We start from the raw sequence: 21,383 nt of genomic DNA on the forward strand, positions 1-21,383 counted from the left end.
GAAAAGACATTTACTTTGATGCTTAGAGCAATTTGTGATTTCAGTGGTATGGAAAACACCAACGCCACGCTCCCTCATCAGAGAAGGTGCTGTGCTCTGTGAGCAGAGCAGAATTGAAGTAGCTCAAAAGAATGCAAGATGCACAAACTTAGAGAATCTACCCCAAATGTTCACATGGACTATTTGTGCCCAACCTGTGGTAGAACATTCCAAGCTCATATTGGTCTGATCAACCACAGTTGAATACATTGTAACTTGCCTCTAACATAGTGATGTCATTTTGGTCCTCTTCGAAAACGAAGAATGGATGCATGAAGATGAAACAGTCTTCCTGTTCTTATTCTTACCATCTAAGTGGTAATATTTTCTCAGTATGTAAGCATTTGATAATGTCTTATTCCTTGCACACAAAGAAAATATATGTGGTTCTATAAATTATCTTTGATTATAAATTGCATATACCTTTTCAATGCACACTGGGCCCTACCCTTTTCCATTAAATTAAACATTTATATGTCCATTATCTGTAATGCATGCTGGGCACTAGATCTATCCACTCAAGAGAATTTGATAATCTACTTAAAAGAACTACAATACAATGAGCTTTATCTTTCTGTTTAAATACATCTACATGGGGAAGATCACAGTGAGCCAACATGGGTTCACTGAAAATAAGCCAAGTTGCTCAAGAACTCTGAACAATGCACTGTGACTCTAGAGGACCAACGATAACAAATGTTTTCCAATTCCTGGACTCATAGCAAGTCACACAGTTTTTGGAAGTGGTTAATGTGGGAACTTGTTTTACTTGACTATGCATATTGTTACAAAAGTTTTGTTTCACTTTTTCTTTTTAAAGTGGAGAATAGAAAGGAAGAAAATAAACACTTATTAACTGAAAAAAAAATAAGGAATATGTCAAAAATTGTCACAATAACAATAAATCATGTTATGTTAAAAAAAGAATAAATCATATTAGTGTAAATTAAATTTCTCTTATGACTAAACTACCATAGTTTAGGGGAATGGTGAAGACATGGTATATCTGGATCTCATTTAACAAAGGCTCTTCGATATTTATAGAAAACATAAGAGAGGAAAATGATTAAATGGGTAGGTTTGTAAATGGCTGACTATTGCCTTTTTATCAAAGGATGTAGCGGAACTTGGTATGAGAGCCTGTTACTAGATTGTCACAGGACTTTCTGTTCTAACATTTCTATTAATGACATGGATGAAGGCAGAGATAACATTTTTGCAGATGAGAAAGTTAAGAGTTATTGTTAACATGCTGATGTGACAGAATCAGCATCTCAAAAGATCTTGATAGCCTAGAATAGAGAACTGAAGATAACGAGATGAAATTTAATAGGTATAAATGCAAAATCCTGCAGTTGGGCTAAAAGAAAAAAAATCAGCAGGATAGGATTCTTGGGGTACAGCCAGAAAACTTCATATGAAAAAGGCAGAGTATCTTTATGGTACTGCAAGATCAGAAGGACTGACAGTTTGATGTGGTAGACAGAAAAGTTCATGCGACCAATTATAGGCTGAATTTAAAGAAGTAAGGTTTCTACAACAAAGAGGGGTGGGCCTAATGTACTCTTTTCTGGTCAGATCACATACAGACTATTCTATCCAATTATGGGAACCACATTTTGGAAGGGACACTGACAAGTGATATGGCAAAAGGAGGGCACCCTAGACGTCAAGGAGGATCAAAACTCAGTCACCCAAGAATTGTTTTAGAGAACTATGGATGTGAGCCTAGAAAACTAAAGACCTGGAGAGGGGTAGAGGAGGGCATGAGTTGATAGTTCTTTTTAAGTACCTGAAGGGTTCCTACAGAACAGCAATTAGACATGCCCTGCATGGCCAAAGAAAGCAGAATAAATGCATGGAAGTTCCAGGACACAGCTTTTTAAGGAAGCCTTTCCTTACGCAGAGCCAATGAGAACTGCCCACAAAGGGAAGGGCTCCCCATAGAGAGGAGTGAGCTCACCATCACAAGCACAGGCTAGCTGACAGCCTGTCATGCAGGCTGCTGTGGGCTGTATTTCTGATTTAGTGGAGTTTGGACTACAAAGAGTCTGAGGTCACCATCAATGCTAAGTAAATTTCTATAATACTCTAATGTATTCTGTGTTTACCTGTTATTGAATTGTAGTTTTTTGGTTTTCTGCGAAGCAGTCGGGGTTAAGTGACTTGCCCAGGGTCACAAAGCTAGTTAGTGTCATGTACCTGAGGCTGAATTTGAACTCACATCTTCCTGATTCCAGGGCCAGTGCTCTAGCCACTGTGCCACCTAGTTGCCCCTTATTGAATTATAGTGCAGAACATCTCCCTAACACTCTCTCCAACTGTTAAAACTAAAGGTACATGACTGATGGCATTTTCAGAACAGCATGGCCACCACGGTCATGTGGACAGGCTCATTCATGGAATACAGCCCTCCCTGCCACTGCTGCTTGGGACAACAGAAAAGACCCTGTGTTGGTAAGCAAAATGGCCTTTATTTTCTTTGAGTAATTCAGTGTATTTCATTGAGCCTTACTAGGTACTAAGCCCCAGGCCCAAACCCCTATGAGGTGTGGAACCTATGTGGGTGTGGATTGGTGACTGGGGTGGGGCCCAAGCTGGGGCTGGCTAAGGGTAGGTGCTAACTCCAGAGCCATGCCATCTTGAGTCTTACTAAGTGCTAAGCCCCAGGCGCTAACCCTTATTAGGTGTTAACCTAATCTATGTGGATGTGAACCTCCCAGGGTCCTAAGGGGAGGGGCTAACTCAAGAACCAATCACCAGAGCCTAAGTTCTGGTCATTCAGACGGCGCTTGATGATGTCAAAAACTCTATAAGAGGAGAGAAGACAGCTTGGAGATAGAGACTTGTTGCAGCCAGAGACAGCTACAGCCGAAGCTGAAGATAAAGCTGAAGCCAAAGGAGCTAAAGACGCAGGAGCTGCTGGTAGCAGGGCTGACCCTCGTGTGGACCGAGGAGTGCTGAGCAAGGGCTTGAGTCCAGTGAGTAATCTTCTTACCGGAGGGGGGAAGCATGAATATGATTTGGTTTAATGCCATCATGTTTTTCTGTGGCCTCCTGGTTACTCTTGTGAGGTGGACTTATTGGGCCTGGAAGCTTTTGACCAGGATATCAAAATGGGGATGCTGGTTCATGGGTCTGCTACTTTGGAGCTTGAATAAATGCTTTAATTCTTCTGCCTTCTACTTAGGGAATTCCTTATATCCTGCAGTTCTAAACCATTCAGACATGTATATGATTCTCTTTGAAATTATAAATTCTGCCTTCATAATACAGATGCCCAGTTGGTGTCCCTGGCATGGTCACATTTGCACTATCATGCTAAATGTAGATGGCTGCTGCCCTCCCCCTTGGCCCCCCCACAATGGCTCTTTCATCTGCTCCTTGGGTCAGGGTGCTGTCCACTGTCTACTTCTCTTTTCTCCCCTGATCCCTGATCACTGGTTTGGTCCGCTGCGGCTCTGCCAACATAGCTGGGCTTTCCTGCTAACAGGTTTGGCCCATCTGAATGCTCCCTTACTCCTTTTTGGTAAATCAGAGCACTACGGCTAATTGGGCATGATCTCCCAACACTGGATCCCAGCCTCTCCCTTTGTTGCTCACTGTTTCTTTCCTGGGAGAGGGCTTGTTTACCCCGAGCCTGCCAGCTTCAGGGATAGTCTAGTCTTCAATTTGCTGAGTCTGACCTCTGGACAACTAAGCATTTGTCTTAAGTGATGCTGTCTAATGTCTACACCTGCAGCATTGAGAGTGCTCATGACTTTCAAAACATCCTCCCTGCAGGCCTCTGAGGTGGCCATACACTTCTGATTATGCCTGCCTGACATATCAGGGCAAGGCACAGTCAGAGAAATTAAATGTCTTTCCCAAGGTCATACAGCTCATAAATGCAGAGTTCTAACCTGAAGTCAGGTCTCAGGACCCCAAACCCAAGCCTCTTCCCCTTACAGCCCAGTGTTTTCAACCTTGATTTTCAGGACTCAGTCAAGTTTTGGCCAGCTTTGGCCTTGGGTCTTTCTGAGGAAATGGCACCTTTGTAACGGACAGTCAAGGAATATGAGATGATGACAAAAATGATAAAAGTAAATGGTCAGAAAGAAATTTTAATGACATTTAAATCTTTTGGGTCTCTAACATGAAAATGCCAATATATAATGCAATACACAATGAGTAACAGTCTTATTTTTGCAACTTAAAAAAGTTACTGATGGTATTAGAAAAACAATTATTTGAAGTAGAAAAAAATTTTAAAACTAAAAAAGAAACTTTAATGCTAACATGAATAGATATTTCACATTTTAAATGCATGTGGGTACTCCATAAATCTGTACCTTATCACTAAATATTATCCTACAGTAAAATTGTAGAAAGTATGACTTTTACATAAAGTTAAGTCATTTGATCATTAAGGAAATTAGTCCTTCTCTATGAGTTAATACTTCTCATTTCAGTTCTCTCCCTACCCCATCCTTCCCCTCTTTATATCTTCCTTCCACCTCCTACTCTTCCTCTTTTAGCATTTTGATCTGTGATATTTACAGGCTTTAGAATTAGCATTTTATAGTTCATCAGTACGTAACCCTGAACAAAATACATGATCCTTAAGTGAACCATATCTACTTACACACAGAAAGCCTCACATATAAAATTTCTGTAAATTTTGCCATACAATGATGAATGAATTTGTGGCTTTTTTTAAAAATAAAAAAAGTCACAGTTCATTTTCAAATCCAAATTTCATTTTTTAAAAGGGTAGTTCCTAATGAACTTTGACATAGCTTTTCATTATCTTTTTCACCTTACAAAAAAAAGTGGAGATTTTGAGTACTTTTATATACAGGAAAATCTCAAACGAGATTATACAGGGAAAGTGGTTTGCATGAAGCAAGCAAGAAATATGTATTAGTTAGGAATAGAACTCATTATTGCTGGTTCCAAGATATGTATTCATACCCCAATTCCAATTGAAATGATTCAGTATGAATGCTTGGCACATGTTAGGTACTAAAGATTTAAAGTGAATTTTCTCTATTCTGTGTAGTTTTTTGCTTCCTATAGTTTTCCATGTAATTCTTCATTTATTTATTTATTGGGAGTGGGGTCAGGAATAGGGATCTCTTTCTAGAGAAAGTTCCTCGGCGAGAAATACCCATTATTTACTGCCCTGAGATGCTACATGACTTAACAGGGTCCTCCAATCAGTAGTCCTCACTCAGAATCCAGGCTTCTAACCATTATAACACACTGCCTTTTGATTATCAAAATAGAAAACAGAAATATGACCTACCTGCATGTATGATCATCACTCACACTTGCAATCTCTTGGCCTTCTTTGGGAGCAAACACCAAATCATTTATGTAATCTGAATGACCGGCTAAAACCTGTCACGTGGAAAAAAATAACAAAAACATGATAGAAGAAAATTCCACTTCTATTTTCATTCCCTTGCCTCACAAATTTCTACTGTGTGTGACTGTTTTCTAGAAACACTTCTTAAGCAGTATGACATTTTAAAAGTAACACACACACACACACACACACACACACACACACACACAAAGAGTTCATCCTCGAAACACGTTGATAATTCCACACTGCTAGTAGCTGGATCTTGCTTTTCCAACATGCAGCACTTGTTAAAATGGAGATGCTCCATTCTTTTCCTCCTGCCTAACCTCCCGTTGCCTTTGTTTTACGGCCCGTAGAAGATAACAAAATAACAAAAAAAGTTCTCAGAGAGATGTGTTCTGGGGAAATTCTGGCTATTATAAAGGTCGTTTTGCTCTTCTGCTCCCTTACCCACTTCCATGATGTTGCAAGGCCTGCGGCAGGAATGACCTGGAAGGAAGGAGCCCTGTCAGCTGGTACTAAGCCTCTCTGAGGGCTCAGAGCTATATGCCAGCCCATCATGAAGACCAATCACTGCACTGAACATGCCCCCGTTAGGAGGCTACCCTTGATTTCTGGGTTATAGAAGGGAACACATGGGGAGAAGCTCAGGAATGAGAGCACTAGACTGAGGAGGCTGGGATTCTCCAAACCCCCCAAGTGAAGCCATTCCAGAGATGGTCATTTTATTAAAGAATGGTCCCAACTTAGAGCACAGGTCAAAGGTTAAAGAAATTATTTTGGATCCTTCTGCTTCTTGCTAATAAAAATTTTAAAAACCAGTTCAGGTAGGAAACACTTTACAGCTGGTAAAGCATTTTGCTCAAACAGTCCAGTGAGGCAGAAAATATAAGTACAATGTTTTCGACAGTAAGCACTCTAGCCCTCAATAAACTGCAGACATTACATTTTGAAAGCAAACAAATACATACAGATCAATAATGTGTAAAGGCTTGTAGGTCTAAACATTATTAAATCTATTACTATGTACCTTGTATTCATTTTTATCCTGAAGATCTGAAGTGAATAGTCTCAACTTCCTATCAGCAGCTGCAGTACAAAATCTGGAAAAAAAAAATCTGGTTATTGGAAGTGAAATTAAAAAAAACCAAAACAACAACCAGCAGACATTATAGATAAATTTTCATACCATTTATTTTCCATTCAGTAAAATACTGACTACAAAGTACTGTGCTAAAGGCTGTGAAGGATAAAAAATAGAAGATAAAATCTGTACCCTTAAAGGAATTACAATTTAGCTGGGAAGACAATTCATAAATGCATGAAAAGCTAAATATAGAGGCAGGGAGGTTAAACAATGATAAAATGTGACATAAAAGTACGATCATTAGTCAGGAAGACTCAATGTATATAATCTAATTTTATTCCTACAAAAAATACCTTAAAACTTTTCAGAACTCAAATATAATCTTTTATTTCCAACAGTAGATATGTCCTCACAGAAAAAAAAGTCCAGAAGGACTAATTCTGTTATTACCTTGTTAAATTGAATACCTGCTTAAAAACTATCTTTAACAAGCTTATGGTTTCATATACAATCTCCTATTTTTCTTCTGGTATAGCATAACTTTTGTGCTTGTGAAAGATCAGTAAGTTAATAAAAAACAAGTTAAGCCCTAGAGAGCTGCTGGAAGCAGACAGAGGTCAAGTGACTTGGCTAGGGTCATCTAAACTAACGTCAGTGGCAGGATGTAAAACCAGGTCTTCCTAACTCCCAGCCTAGCACTTGATCCATGGGATTATGGGGCCTCTCACAAAGGTACACACAACATACGCAAAGTAGGGATTTTGTTATTTTTTTCAAATATACAAAACGTGATTCCTGTATTTACAAAAAACTAACTTAACCAAATAATCATTTAGTAACTGAGTAGACAAATGCTCTCCTATCCACCAGGATAATGATAATACTTGGATTTTAGCAGTTTCCCTTTTTACTGAAGTGTTGCTATTATCACAAATTACAGTATTTTAAACAATTTTTAAGAAGGAAAAAAACCTCATTTGATCTAGGTTAAAAAGAAAAATTGAGTCAAGCCCTTTTAATTTAGCGCCTGGTCACTCAGTGCAGTTCCCAGCCCTCCCTCACTGGCAGGATGAGAGCATGTGCAACTGATGAAGACTAAAAAGTGGTGGAGCTACTGCTGAGGGAAGAAGCAGCAGCCCCTCTGCTCCCCGCACCACCCCCTGCCCCTGCCCCCGCTCCCCCTCCCCGAGCAGTGTCTTGAGTATGGGCACACCTGGATTTCCACACTCAGAGGATTATATCCTCCTATCTTAAAGTGAAATTATAATGAAACAAATTTAATTCTTTGTTTAACAACTCTTTTAAACATTGTATTTAGTTGCAAGTGATACATATGCTCTTCCAGAAAAGAAGTTTTTTCAAAGGAACCTACCAGTAAGACAATTTATAAAGAAACTGTGGTTAAGATCAAGAGGCTGAGTTCCAACTAAAGCCAGCAAATAACAAAGGGAAGAATGGTGAGTGGCTTATTTTTATTTTTAACAAAACAAAATGAAGAGAAAAATTATTATAGAAACCTTAACCTTCAGGAAGTCAGAAGACCTACATGAGCATCCTAGGGCTCAACAACTCATTACATCCATGGACCACTCTTGACCTCTCTGAGTTTCAGTTTTCTAATCTGTACAATGGGCACAATAACAGGGTTGTTGTGAAACTCAATTAACCAACCAATCATCACCTATTAAACATCTGTACTGTGTCAAGCACTGGGCATTCAGAGACACAAATGAAACTGTCCGTCCGACCGAGAAGAGAGCATGGAAAGGGCTAGAAAGGCAAACTCAGGCTATCTCTTAATTAGGCTGAATAGCTCAAGTAAAGTAACTTGTGGCTGAAACAAAAATGTACTAGTGGCCAAGTGATAAGCTGTCACGAGTGTGAGGCAGAGTAGTGCAGAGTGAGCCCAGGTATGTCATACCCACTCTGGGTCCCAGGTCCTCACACTGAAGACACTGCCCTCCGTGGCCTCTGAGATCCCTCCAATTCTAAATCTATGATCTGTGACAATGAACAGAGGCCCCTCTGACAGGCTCACCAGAAAGTGGAGCCGATGAGGTGGGAGAGCTTTTGAGGACAAACTAAAGCTAAGCATTAGTTAGAAAGGTGCTGAACTGGCCCAAAGACATCGATTTCTTCACCATGCTGTTCAGATGGATGGCATTAAGTGTCAGTCAGTATCATGAGTAACTCCTGACATTCGTTTAGATGGTGCTGGGAGCTGGACAAAGCATCTTCCCCAGGGAGTGCCCATGTAATTCCCACTTCAGCTCAGACAGGGTAAAACAACTTATTCAAAGTCACAGAGCAGAGATTCTGATACCAAGACCTAGAGGTCTCTCATCCCAAATTGGCACACCAATAATTCTGGCAGCTAATTCACTTTACTTTACCTGATCATTGGAGGTAAGGCATCGAGCCTGGTCTCTGGGCTCCATGCGATGGCATCAACTCTGAGGCCATGGTGAAACGTTCTCAGTGTTCTATACTGGATCCCATCCACTTCTGCCTCCTCCTCCTGCAGTGAGCAAGGAATAGTTATAAAACCATTAGGGGAAAAAGGAGTGATGCATTTTGTTTCAAGATGAAAACTCTGTTAAATACATGAATGAGACAATCTAAGACAAACCAAACATTATGACAAAAACAAATCATCATACCACATTTTTCTTAGTTAATTTTAGTTTTTAATGCTTCTAACATTATAATAAATCCTTTAGTACATTAAGCTGTTTAACAACAGGAGGAATGGGATATTTTTGTTAAATGAGTTACCATACCTGAGAAATTTATTAGCAAAAAATTAGGATTCAGACAGACAATTTGTTATTTGGGAGACATTTTGTTATTGTGTAGTGCTTCAGGGTCATTATTGTGAACAGCTCCAATGAATGAACATTCAGAGGGGATAAGGTAATTAGATGACTTGAGGAAGCTTTGTGGACTCAGAAGAATACATGAGATCACAAAGGGAATGCTTTTTTATCTTGAAAAGTAACAATTTCTGAAAGTAATGATTTGTGTACTTCTAAGAAGTCATATTCCTACTGCATGCTCATCGTTGTGCTGCCCCTCCTCCCCAGGGGAATCTAGGACCTAATCCTAGCTTTCTTATTTTACATTACTTCAGAAGAACTTGCGTAGAAATCATTTGACCCCTGCGCAAGCTCATCTGAGAATTGCTTTTTTGGACCATATTCCTGACGCTAGTTTATTTACATGCCATCTGCCTGGCTCAAAAAGTAAAGAATATATAAATTCTTGTTATTTGGATTATTTATTGGAATCTGTACAAAAGGTATTAAATTAGATTTAATTGATTGCTACAAGGAAACTCTTTGACTGAGTTAGTATTACTAACTACACGACTGGGCTAGTATCACTGAACTGGTTTGAGCTGTTATTCTAAGAAATGTGTAAAAGAGAAAACCTTAAGAAGTTAGTCAATGCCTCCACTGCTATGGACAAACTAAGTTTAGATTATTACATGGGGCACATCATATCCAACGTGGCAAAAAAGCATTCCTTTGCCAGAATCTCACAAAATTTCACAGTCAATAATATACCCAGAATATGCAGTATTTTCTAGGGGCATTCTACTTGAATATTCTCTTTATTTCTCTAAGGCCAACCCAAGAATTTCCTTCAGATTAAATTTGCAATGTGTTTGCTAGAAGGGTTTCCTAAATGATATCTATTGCAAATCCTTCCTGGCCTCCCCAGAAAAGCCACAATGACCTAGAGTATGAAGACATTTGCTCAGTATAGAAGCTCAGAATGCTCCCTCACACTTATTTCTTGCCATCATTTGAAAAGGATTATAATTTTAGATTAGTTCAGAGTAACAACAAACCATTTCCTTAAAAACAAAAGAAAAAGTGAGAAGGAAAAGGAACAGAAGTCAGTTTTTTCAAGGAGAGAAACACATCAGGTTTTAGAACTTTACGGCTCACGTATATGCTCGATGTATAACTTTAGCTGATGTCTCAATCTGTCAAGGGACACCTGCTAAACAATTTAAAAATGTTAGGGAGTCCAACACCTCATTTCTTAAGAGTTCAGATTATTTTTAGTTTTCTTCACTTGACTAATCAATCTTTTGAAAAATGAAGCCTACGGGTTTTTAGATCAAAATACAGTCCTCTGGATACTGAAAAAGTATGTAGGACAATTAGTCACTGTAATTTGTTACCAAACTAACACAAGGAATTTTATGGAGAAAAAGCCTCAGAAAAATCTAACGATTGTATAGTCTATGCAATCATGTGTCACCCATGAAGCTTATTCCTGGCAGTCAATAACGTGTCCTGAGCCAGCTAAGGATGGGCGGGTATGGTAGGGGCAGAGATGGATGCTATTTTGAGGCTAATGTGGGATTGCATGTTACCGGAGAGACAGCAAAGACAACCTGCTTTTGAAAACTAGACAAAGTGTTGCTAACTTATATTTCCACTGTACTTGATGTGGAAGACATCGTTGGTCGATGGAAAAGTAAGAATCAGAGCGTCATAGCTTTGGAACTAAAAAGGATATTCAAGATTATCTAGATGAACCTTCAGAGAAGGACACTGAAGTCTCAGAGTCAAAGTGACTTGTCCAAGGTCACGTATAAGGGTTTCAAGTTGACAGAAATTCCTGAGATGTCTCCATTCCAGGCACAAACATACCACTAAGTGAAGACTCTATCAGCTTGTATTTACTGTGCAACCTCCATGTACACCACATTTTATTGGGTGGCATGGAACCTGAATAAGCTGACAACCTCCAAAGAGTAGTTGATCATTTAATAAGAAATCTACCTCCCTTCCTTCTTCTGTTTCCTCACCCATCTTGCTCCCTTTTCCTCATGTATGTTTGGCTCCCCTCCCTCCAAATTCCTGTCTATTGAATTCTGTCCTCCTCTCTGCCCACATTTTTTTTAAACTTCAAATCTCCATTCTACTTTTTCAATAAATGAATATGGAACTGAAATAGTTATTGTTCTTTTTGTACAAAACTTTATATTCCCTGCAAGTTTCTAAAAGCAGGATGTTTGAGCATATAAATAACATATCATCATATTACATATATAATACGTATACATTATGTGTATATACGTGTGTGTGTATATATACACACACATGTATATACATACACACACGCATATACTTATATACACACATTATACCATCCCTCATTGTTGAACAGCCTGCATTAGGATAAAAAAAAAGTTTTCTATTTGCCTTATAACAATTCATCCCAATTAGGTGCCCTTTCATGATCCTAAGCATGAGCTTACAGTTTGGTTCCAATCAGCTGACTACTGTCACTTTGTAGGCTTGAAGAAATCAATAAATCAAGACAAGATTTAAGAGTATCTTAGGGCAGGGGTGGGGAACTTGCAGCCTTGAGGCCACCTGTGGTCCTGTAGGTCCTCAAGTATAGCCCTTTGACTGAATTCAAAGGGCCTCACTCGAGGACCTGGAGGACCACAGGTGGCCTTGAGGCTGAAGGTTCCCCACTCCTGATCTAGGGTATCTTACTCTTGATGCAAGACAATTTGGTATGGCTCTTTTGGATCGCTCAGAGATCAGCTAAGTCATAACCTTTTTAAAGGAATCATGCAACATCAGTATAGATTTAGCCCAAACATATACCTCCTACAGAAAGCTACAGAAGTGTGTAAAAATAAGTAATGCTCATCATTCTCAGTCATTGCATGATCCAAAAGTGTCTTTGGAATCAAAGAAAGATTAAATTATGTTCAGTACAGATTTAATGCTAAAAGCATATTTCAGTTTTCTGGAAACTCGCAAACCATGCATTGTATTAACTGGAATGATTCATTGAATAGTTTGGCTGCTAAAAGGTTAATCATAAATATTTTTTGATTTTAAGCCTTTTTGTAGAGGGATAAAAGCAACTTCCCTTTTGTAAAATACAGTGTGTTTGATGCAATTAGGTTTTTGATGACTGAACATCTTGTAATTCCCCAGGGTTCATTCTGAACACTAATTATAGTTCAGCACTATAGATGTAGGTGTTTAAGACCAATAATTAGTACAAATTCTATGTGATACCTGGAAGTTATTTTAAATAGATCCCAATTATCGGCCTGTCATGCCATTTTTTCCTGTCATGATGGTGGAACATAAGAAAAAAGCAATTATTACTGATCATCAGTTGATGGAGGTTTATGACAACTCATTTTACTACTAGAATATTAAATGCCAGAACATGCTAGTACTCAAAGACTTTAGAAAAAAACAGGAATTCACCATAGTTCTTTGGTTCATATTTCTTTCCCCACAATTTGCATATTGGTTGTACTACATAAGGGCCCATTTATTTGTAAATTCTTTTGTTCTTTAAGTTAAGATGAATAGCAACTGTCTGAGAATTATATTCCATTCAATGAGATGGGATAAACTTTGGTCTGTACTAATTTAACAATTCAGTGACATCTCTTCACTAAGACTTTCCCCTATCTAGGTTCAGCAACTGCTATAATACTGCACGCTCACCTGAAACGTACAAGTGCCAACGACCACATAATTATTGCCACCATATGCAATTAAGGTTCCCGCATCACCACACTCAAAGGGATTAAATTCTACCACGTGAACATAATCCTCACAATCCACAGTGTAGGCAGCATTTCCAGAGGAATCTTGCTTCATCTCCTGTGACAAAACATAAGCAAAGTTGAAAACACAATCTTCTGGACAAAGTCAGAAGACTGTGGATTGTAGAATAAACAGACACAATTAGAAACAGACAATGTGTCATCAGAATACCACACATTCAGATGATGGAACATGGAAGGGCTTATGTAGCCCAATATTAGTTCCAAAGGTACTAACAGTTTAAAAATCTTTAAATGACCACTCTCCCCCTTCCATACCACCCCCCCACCAAATTCCAAACCCCAAAACCCATCTTAAAAATCTGAGCCAAACTCCATCAGACTTATGTTTGATACTTTTCCATAAACATTAGTGAATGATGCCTGCATGGTATCACTGTAAAGTTCTCATTTAATTGGCTATATAGAGATTTGGGATAATAAGATTTAGAAAATAAGGGAAATTTAGAGATCATCTAATCCAACCCCTTTCTAGGAAACTGAGGCCCTGGGATTGCCTTTTCGAAGTAACAGAACCAGATTTGATGAACTCAGAGCATTCTGATGCCAAATTCAGTTTTCTTTTTACAACATCACAGCTGCCTCATTAACTGGGAGTATAAAACAGTACTGAGTAACCTTCTAAAAGATATGTGGAACCCCTGATGAACAGTAAACATCTAGCAGAGGAATGATAGAAAACATCAACCACTAGACCATGATCAGCTCTCTGAGAGTAACACTGCTACCTTTGCATGACCACCTGAATTTCTAAACAGGATTTTTTAAAATTTAAAGTTAAAACTAACTTTTTTTTTCATTTATGGGCTACTGAAAATATTTGTGAAAAAATCAAATCCTGCTGTCTCTATTAAGACAACTAACAAACTCTGAGAATTTGTTATGTGCTGGCACTATGAGAGAGAAAGAATTCTCTAAGACTATAAGGCACAGAGACAACGCTCATGTGCGCTGGCAGCTATGCCAACTTTTAGACCAATGAAATCACAGGTCTGTTCCCATTCACTGCCACTTACTCCGGTGACATTGGGCAAGTGGGTCTTAGTTTCTTCATCTGTAAAATCAGGGGGCAATCCCTGAGGATACTTTGTGTGCATAGGGGGGGATGTGAGGGAGGAAAATAGAACATCCGTCCAACTGGTTGATGCATTTGGAAAACATGTACAATGTGAAATGCCTGTGGACCTCTCATCTCCAAGAAGGAGGAAGAAAAAGAATGTCAGCATAACTAACTGTATAACACTCAGAGGACAAGATATTTGTGGTTGGAGACACACACTCTGAGAACATTCCAGTTACTACAGGCTTGCTCTCTGGGGAAAAAGCATCTAGTCTCAGAACACTTGAATGACAAGACACTACATTTCAGTTGCCTCAAGATTAGTCTCTGTAAAAGCTAATTTTGTTTGGGGAAACTCAGACCTCTCATCTTTGTCATGTGAGAAATAAAGGTAAACCAAGGCACACAAAAAGGATTACTTCTAAATGGATACATGACCTAGCTATAAAAGAGTGATGTCATAAAAAACTTAGAGGATCAAGTTAGAAATTTTCTTTCAGATCTGTGAATGGGGGAAAGTTCATAATCAAACAAGTGATAAAGTGGATGAAAGAAGATAAAATAGACAATTTTGATTACATAAAATTTAAAATTTTTTTTCATAAACAAAACCAATGAAGCTAAAATTAGAAAGGAAAGAGTTAACTGAGGGAAAATTGCTACAGCAAAGTTCTTTGATAAAGGACTCAATTCAAAGACATAAAAAGGATTGCCTCAAATTCATAAGAATAAGAGTCATGCTTCAACTGAGAAATGGTTAAAACTTGTTAACAAGTGCTTCTGAAGCTATCAACAGCTTAAGAAAAAATGCTTCAAATCACTGGCAATTAGAGAAAGACAAAGCAACCCTGAGGTTCCAGCAGATTGGCAAATACAACAAAAAAGGAAAAACTACAATGGTGGTGGGGCTGTAGGAAAACAGGCATATTAATGCACTACTGGAGTAAGAGTGACTTAGTCTATACATTGTGGAACTCAATTTGGAACCATGACCAAAGAATCACCAAACACATCCTTTGCATATGCTCTGACTCAGTCAGACCTCTACTAGGCCTGTAATCCAGATCAAAGAAAAAGGAAAAGGGCCCATATGTATAAAAATATCTATAGCTCTCTCTGCAGAGGCAAAGAACTGGAAACGAAGAGGTCCCCATAGATTGAAAATACTACTTTTTAAAAAGAAATGATGAAAGAGGGTTAGTTTTAGAGAAAATTGTGAAGACTTGTATGAACTGATGCAGAATTAAGTGACCAGTATCAGAATTTATACATTATCAACATCATAAAGACAACTCTGAAAGATGTAAGAATTCTGATCAATGTAACCACCAGTCCTGATTTCAGAGGATTGATGATGAAATAGGCTGCTTACCTCCCGATGCAAAGATGGATTCAAGACGCAGAATGAGGCAATGTGGGGATTTGTTTGGCTTGTCTGTGGATATGTGTTACAAGAGTTTTCTTTTTCTTTTAAACTGAGGGTGGGATGAAGAGAAAATAAAGGCTTGTCAATTAATAAAACAAAATAGGTGAATGGATGAGATGATCTTTGTGACCTCTTCTGGATCTAAATCTGTGGTCCTTAGACCTAGAGCCAGAGTTGGAAGGGATCTCAGAAGACATCTAGTCCAATCGCCTCATCTTACAGGTGAGGAAACAGAAGCTTAGAGTCTTGGATGTTTTCTAAGGTTTTCTCTTCTGTAAAATGAGGCAGTTGGAAGACATGTATCTCTAAAGCTAGGGAGCCTTTGTTACAACTCAGTTTCCTCCTCTGTAAAATGAGAGGTTGTACCAGATGGACTCTGAGGTTCCTTCCAGCTCTAGGTGTATGAACGTATCATTCAAGTCTCAGTTTCTTTCCCAGTAGAAGGAAGGGTTTCCACTAAACAGCCTCTGAATCCCCTCCCAGCACTAGCTCTATGAGCTTATGACTTGAAGCCTCAGTTTCCCCACTTGCAAAATAGGGGGGTTCCACTAAATAGCCTTTGAGGCCCCTTCCGACTCTAGTTCTTTTTTTTTTTATTTTTAGTTTTCAACATTCATTTCCACAAGATTTTGCCATGGCATTCTGATTGCCCCTTTCCCCAGTCTGCCATTCCTTTATCACTCCCCTCCCCATTCCCCAGTCCCCTTTCTCCTTACTTTCTTGTACGGCAAGATAGATTTCTATACCCCATTCCGGCTCTAGTTCTAGGATCCTACAGGCATCCAGGTGGCACAGTGCTTAGAGGGTCTGGGTTCAAATCCTGTTGTAGCCACTGGCTGTGTGACTCAGGGCTAAGTGAAGTCGACCTTTGGTTTGCCTCGGTTCCCTCATCCGTAAAACGGGAAGAATCATAGCACGTGCCTCGCAAGGTTGTTATGAGGGTCAAATGAAATAATCTTTGTAAAGGGCGTTGCCAACCTTAAAGAGCTATATCTGTATACATGCAATATATGGACAACCGGCATAACTATATATAAACGTATATAAACATATAATATAAATATAAACGCATTTTTATAAATACATAAGTACGATTATATAAATATAATACAAATACATGTTTGTATGTTATTATATACAATATTAAAACACTAAAATGAATAACAATTATCTGGCTATGATTATTATTATGGGGGGGGGCAAGACCTCCTCATCTGGACGCCAGGGGCCCCAAAGCCACAGCCCCCACCTCAATCTGGGCCATAGGAGAGCAAGGCGAGGTGGGCTGGGAAGGGGCCACCTAGAAGCCGGCACCAGCTCCTGCCCCCACCTTCTTCTCGGCCTCAGTTTCCTCACCTGCCAAATGGGGATGACAAGGGCACCTACTTCCCGGGGCAGTGGTGAAGCTCCAGTGAGGAGGAGGCTGCCTACGAGCCTGGGGGCGCTAGGCTGCAGTCAGTGAGGAGGAGGCAGAGAGGGAGAGGAAGAGGAGGAAGTAGAGGACAGAAGAATTCGGTTGGTCCAGCTTCCCCGGCTCCGGTAGACACCACACCACCTCCCCCTCCTCGAGCGCTTGCGCAGTCTGGCCCCGGCGCTGGTGGACGGGAGCTAGCGCTTCCGGGTCAGAGGGCGCCGCCGCTGATTGGCCCGTGGCCTCCAACCGCTGGCGGAGCAGGAGTTTAAATCTCTCGGAGCCTCAGCCAAAGAAGCCGAGGCGGCGAGAGCCCTGGCGGGGGTCTGGTGAGGTAAGCCCGAGGGGGGCGGAGGGAGGAGAGGAGACTGAGGGTCCTGGCGCCCAACTCCGAGAGCCCGGCTTCAAATCCTGTCGCCGTCATTTGCCAGCCCAGTAACCTTGGGCAAGTCGGGGGCCTCAGTTTACCCACCTGTAAAATGACGGGCGCTCTGTGGATTGCTTTTCGCTCGACCTAGCGACCCACCACAGTCCTGGGGGAGGGGGTGTTGGTGCTTGTCATTATCATCCCCGTTTTACAGATGGGGAAACAGAGGCAGAGCCGCTCCCCGAGGGTCACCCAATAATGACCGTTATCACAGTTGTGACCTCATCTGCGGTTTTCTTGGCAGATACTGGAGAGGTTGACTATTTCCTTCTCCAACTCTTTTGACACATGAGGAAACTGAGGCAGACGGGGTGAAGCGACTTGTCCAGGGTCACACAGCTGGGAAGTGCCTGAGGCCGCATTTGAACTCAGGTCTTTCTGACTCCAGGCTCGCCCTCTATTCCCGGTGCCCGATACAGTAGGGAGCACACTGGCAGTGAGGGAGGGGTGGGTATGGGTGCCCAAGTCACCCGCATCTGTAGAATAAATGTCCTCACTGAGGAACCCCTCTATATTCCAGTAGAATCCCAGGTCTAATCCTTGCCCCTTGCCACCTTTGTAACCACAGGTGGCAATTCTGTTCATTTCAATAAACATTTATTAAGCACCTACTGTATGCCAGCCACTGTGCTACGTGCTGGAAAAGCCACTTGCTACTGCTACTGCTACTGCTGCTGCTACTGCTACTACTACTGCCGTTACCTCCATCAGCATCAGCTTGGTGTTTGGGATAAAGAGCCAGTCTGCCTCTGATACTGTCCCTGTCACCTTGGGCAAGTGAGAATAGTTGCTGATCAGCATTAACAACCAACTCTTGGGAGGAAGAAAAAATGTATTGGGGGTGGGGACTGTGTGCCAGGCACTGTGCTAAATGCTCACAACTACAAAGAAGGTGCCATTATCCCCATATCACAGCTGAGCATACTGAGGTAACAGAGGTTTAGTGACTTGCCCAAGGTCGCACAGCTAGGAAGTGTCTAAGGATGGATATGAACTTTGGTCTTACATGACTCCAGGACCAACTGTTTCAGACACACTTAAGTCGAACCTACATTATTTTCTCTTTCACTTTCTTAACAAAAACAATAAACTAAGGCCTGATCGGTAGTGTTTTAGAGGTGTAAATATTAATACTGAAAATTTAACAATCGGCTCTCACTAGTTGGTCTGAGCTGGATTCAGCACATCCTACCTGTATCAATGAAATAACAAGTTAGGTGCTCCCCAAAAATACACAGAAGAAAGGCAGGATGGTGGTGTCAGGAAAACCTGGGTTCAAGTTCTTTGACACACACTGTATGACCCTGGGTGGTTCACTTAACCTGTTAGTGTCAGATTCAGAAGCAGGGCCAGAAATCCACATGTAAGGATCCTGCAGGCAGTATATTGATTGTTTTAAGATGTAATATGTTTTATTGCATTTAAAAACTTTTCTCAAGTATTTCTTTATTATATGTTGTATAGTATTTCCCACTTATATTTCACTCTAGTTTGGGCCATACTCAAGAGTGTTGGGAGGCACATGAGACCCTTGGATGTCTGACATCTTCTCTAGGCCACACTCTTGAGATTCATTTGCAGAGTAACTGTCCAGTAACTAGAGTTTCTTTGCCTTAGAGTTCGTTATGCCAATGAAATCACAGATCCAATCCAAAACCAAAACATTACCTACCCCATTTCAACATAGTTTTTAAAGTATCTACTCAGCAAAAGATAATTTTTATAACAAAAAGGATACTTTTTGTAGCCTACAGATACAAACATGGGAAAAAGCAATAATCCCTGCTCATAAGTAACATACAAGCTACAGTTTTTCTTTTTGTTGTTTAATTGTGTCCAATTCTTCATGACCCCATTTAGGGTTTTCTTGGTAGAGATACTGGAATGGTTTGCCATTTCCTTCTTCAGCTCATTTTACAGATGAGGAAACTGAGGCAAACAGGATAAAGTGACTTGCCCAAGGTCACACAGTTAGGAAGCATCTGGGACTGGATTTGAACTCATGTCCTCCTGACTCCAGGGCTAGCTCTCTATCCACTCCATACCACCCAGCTGCCCCACAAGCTACTAACTATATAGCCCTTGAGTCAGCGAGACCTGAGTTTAAATCTTTAAATCAAAAAATGCCTCAGATATTTACCATGTGACCCTGGGCAAGTTACTTAACCTATTTCAACCTCAGTTTCCTCAGATGTAAATTGTGGAAAAATAGTTGCTTGTGCCTCATAGGATTCATATATCTCATTTTGAGCCTCAAATGAGAAAAAAAAAAGGTATTTTGCAAACCTTAAAGTGTTCCATAAATGCTCTATCATTAGTGAGTTCCCTGTCTTTAGAGATTTCCAGGCAGCAGCTGGATGACCCTTTAAGTATGTTATAGTGGAGATGCTTTTCCTACATGAATGATTTCAGTTCTCAAGATGCTGTGATATGTGCCCAAATATAAAGCAGAGCATGTTGGGCCAAAGGAGAGACTTGGTATACTATGGGAAAATCCGAGGAATACATCATAATTAGCCACGTCTTCTGACCTCATAAGGACACAGTGACAAAAGGACTTCACAAACCTAAAAGCTTTATATAAATGTAATTGTCATCATTGTTGTTAGTTGGGACCTTGGTCCATGTGTTGAACGATAATAATAGCTGGAGTGTGTACTTTTCCATATTCTTCTATAAAACATTTTATACGCATGATTTCATGTGAAGTAGGCAGTGAGAATATTCCCATTTTACACATGCAGAAATAGGTTTTGCCTTTCCCTGACAATAAATAGTGGGTTTGGAAAGTGACTGAGACAAAGACTCTAGAGGCAGTGTCTGCCTTCAATTCCAGTTCACCTTCCATTATGCTGGTACTATAAAAAGGGAAATGTGGAAATCAAGGAATCAATCAGCAAACATTTATTAAGTACCCATTCTGTGCCAAGTACTGAGATAGAAAATCAAGAGTGAAATGGTTTCTGCCCTCTAGGAACTTCCAAAGGGAGAAAAAGTAGGTAGAAGATACCATACACACTCAGAAAAAAAGATAGTTTTAGGGACAAGTCTTCTGGGGTCTTCTTGTAGCAGACAGACTTTGAGCTGATTATTAAAGAAAATGATTCTGAAAGATGGGGGTAATGATGGACAGCATAATGGGGCGTTCATCCCTCCCTGGTGGGGGGGGGTGTAGCAACAATTTGGCTAGCAGCTACTGTCGGGGTGAAAGACCAACACAAGCCCAACAACAAGAACTCTGTCAGCACAGGTTCTTTTGATCTGCTTTACTAAGGAAAGTTTAACATTAAGCAGTTAACGATATTACTTTAATCCAGCATATACATATATCATCCACTTAGTTCAGGGGAAAAAGCCAGTCCCCTAAACTTCAGAGCAAATACAAATTACAAATATCAACAGACAGACCTTGTGTGATTCAAATCTCAATGCATAGTTACCAGGGTTTAACAAAGTCCCAACATCTGGGTTGACAAGCTGGGGGGGCTCTTAACTCTGCCCACAGTCTCCATATCAACACACCTCCAAGAGTGAGAGCCCCAAGGGAGAATGCCAACCTCTGGGTTTACATATCTTGTTCAGGGTCAAAGGGGAGTCATACATGCGACTCACCCATGTGATTTAAAAGCTTCACGTAAATGCAACTTAAACCCACGTGGTCTAAAAGCCTCTGATGTCACAAACATGTCACTCAAACCCATGAAAACTAGGCTTTCCCTTGAGGCAAGGAGGTCATCAAGGACTCCTAATTTAATCAAGGAAACAAAGGCCAAACTTGGTTGAATAAGTGCTACAAGCCCATCTTGATTACCAATACCGGGGGAGGGGTGCAGACAGTGCAAAAGCTACACTTCAGTAGTTAAAGAAGGCACTGACCTTATACCAAACCCAACTATGTATTTCTTCCAGCATGATGTATGTATATTTGCTTCCTTAAGTGATTTTTAAATATTTTTGT

General features: G+C 40.2%; 2 protein-coding genes across 3 annotated transcripts in view; one reads left to right on the forward strand and one right to left on the reverse strand.

The window, feature by feature from the left end:
- NUP37 (nucleoporin 37) overlaps positions 1–17,171 on the reverse strand; it is a 47,461-nt gene extending 30,290 nt beyond the window's left edge. Inside the window, exons 1-6 of one of the 2 annotated variants that reach the window (XM_036758541.1) lie at positions 16,944–17,171; positions 15,534–15,636; positions 12,980–13,138; positions 8,870–8,994; positions 6,420–6,492; positions 5,327–5,421 (exon numbers count right to left, since the gene is read on the reverse strand). In XM_036758541.1, the coding sequence (XP_036614436.1) occupies positions 5,327–5,421; positions 6,420–6,492; positions 8,870–8,994; positions 12,980–13,135 (449 nt within the window). In that variant the 5' untranslated portion in view covers positions 13,136–13,138; positions 15,534–15,636; positions 16,944–17,171. The remainder of the gene's footprint in view (positions 1–5,326; positions 5,422–6,419; positions 6,493–8,869; positions 8,995–12,979; positions 13,139–15,533; positions 15,637–16,943) is intronic. The other variant, XM_036758542.1, reaches the window with a different exon arrangement.
- A 107-nt stretch (positions 17,172–17,278) lies between these two features.
- LOC118851487 (PARP1 binding protein) overlaps positions 17,279–21,383 on the forward strand; it is an 86,641-nt gene continuing 82,536 nt past the window's right edge. The window contains exon 1 of the mRNA XM_036760951.1: positions 17,279–17,332. The gene's annotated coding sequence lies outside the window, so the exon portion shown is untranslated. The remainder of the gene's footprint in view (positions 17,333–21,383) is intronic.

Source organism: Trichosurus vulpecula, chromosome 5, assembly GCF_011100635.1.
Source record: "Trichosurus vulpecula isolate mTriVul1 chromosome 5, mTriVul1.pri, whole genome shotgun sequence".
Classification (NCBI taxonomy): Eukaryota; Metazoa; Chordata; class Mammalia; order Diprotodontia; family Phalangeridae; genus Trichosurus; species Trichosurus vulpecula.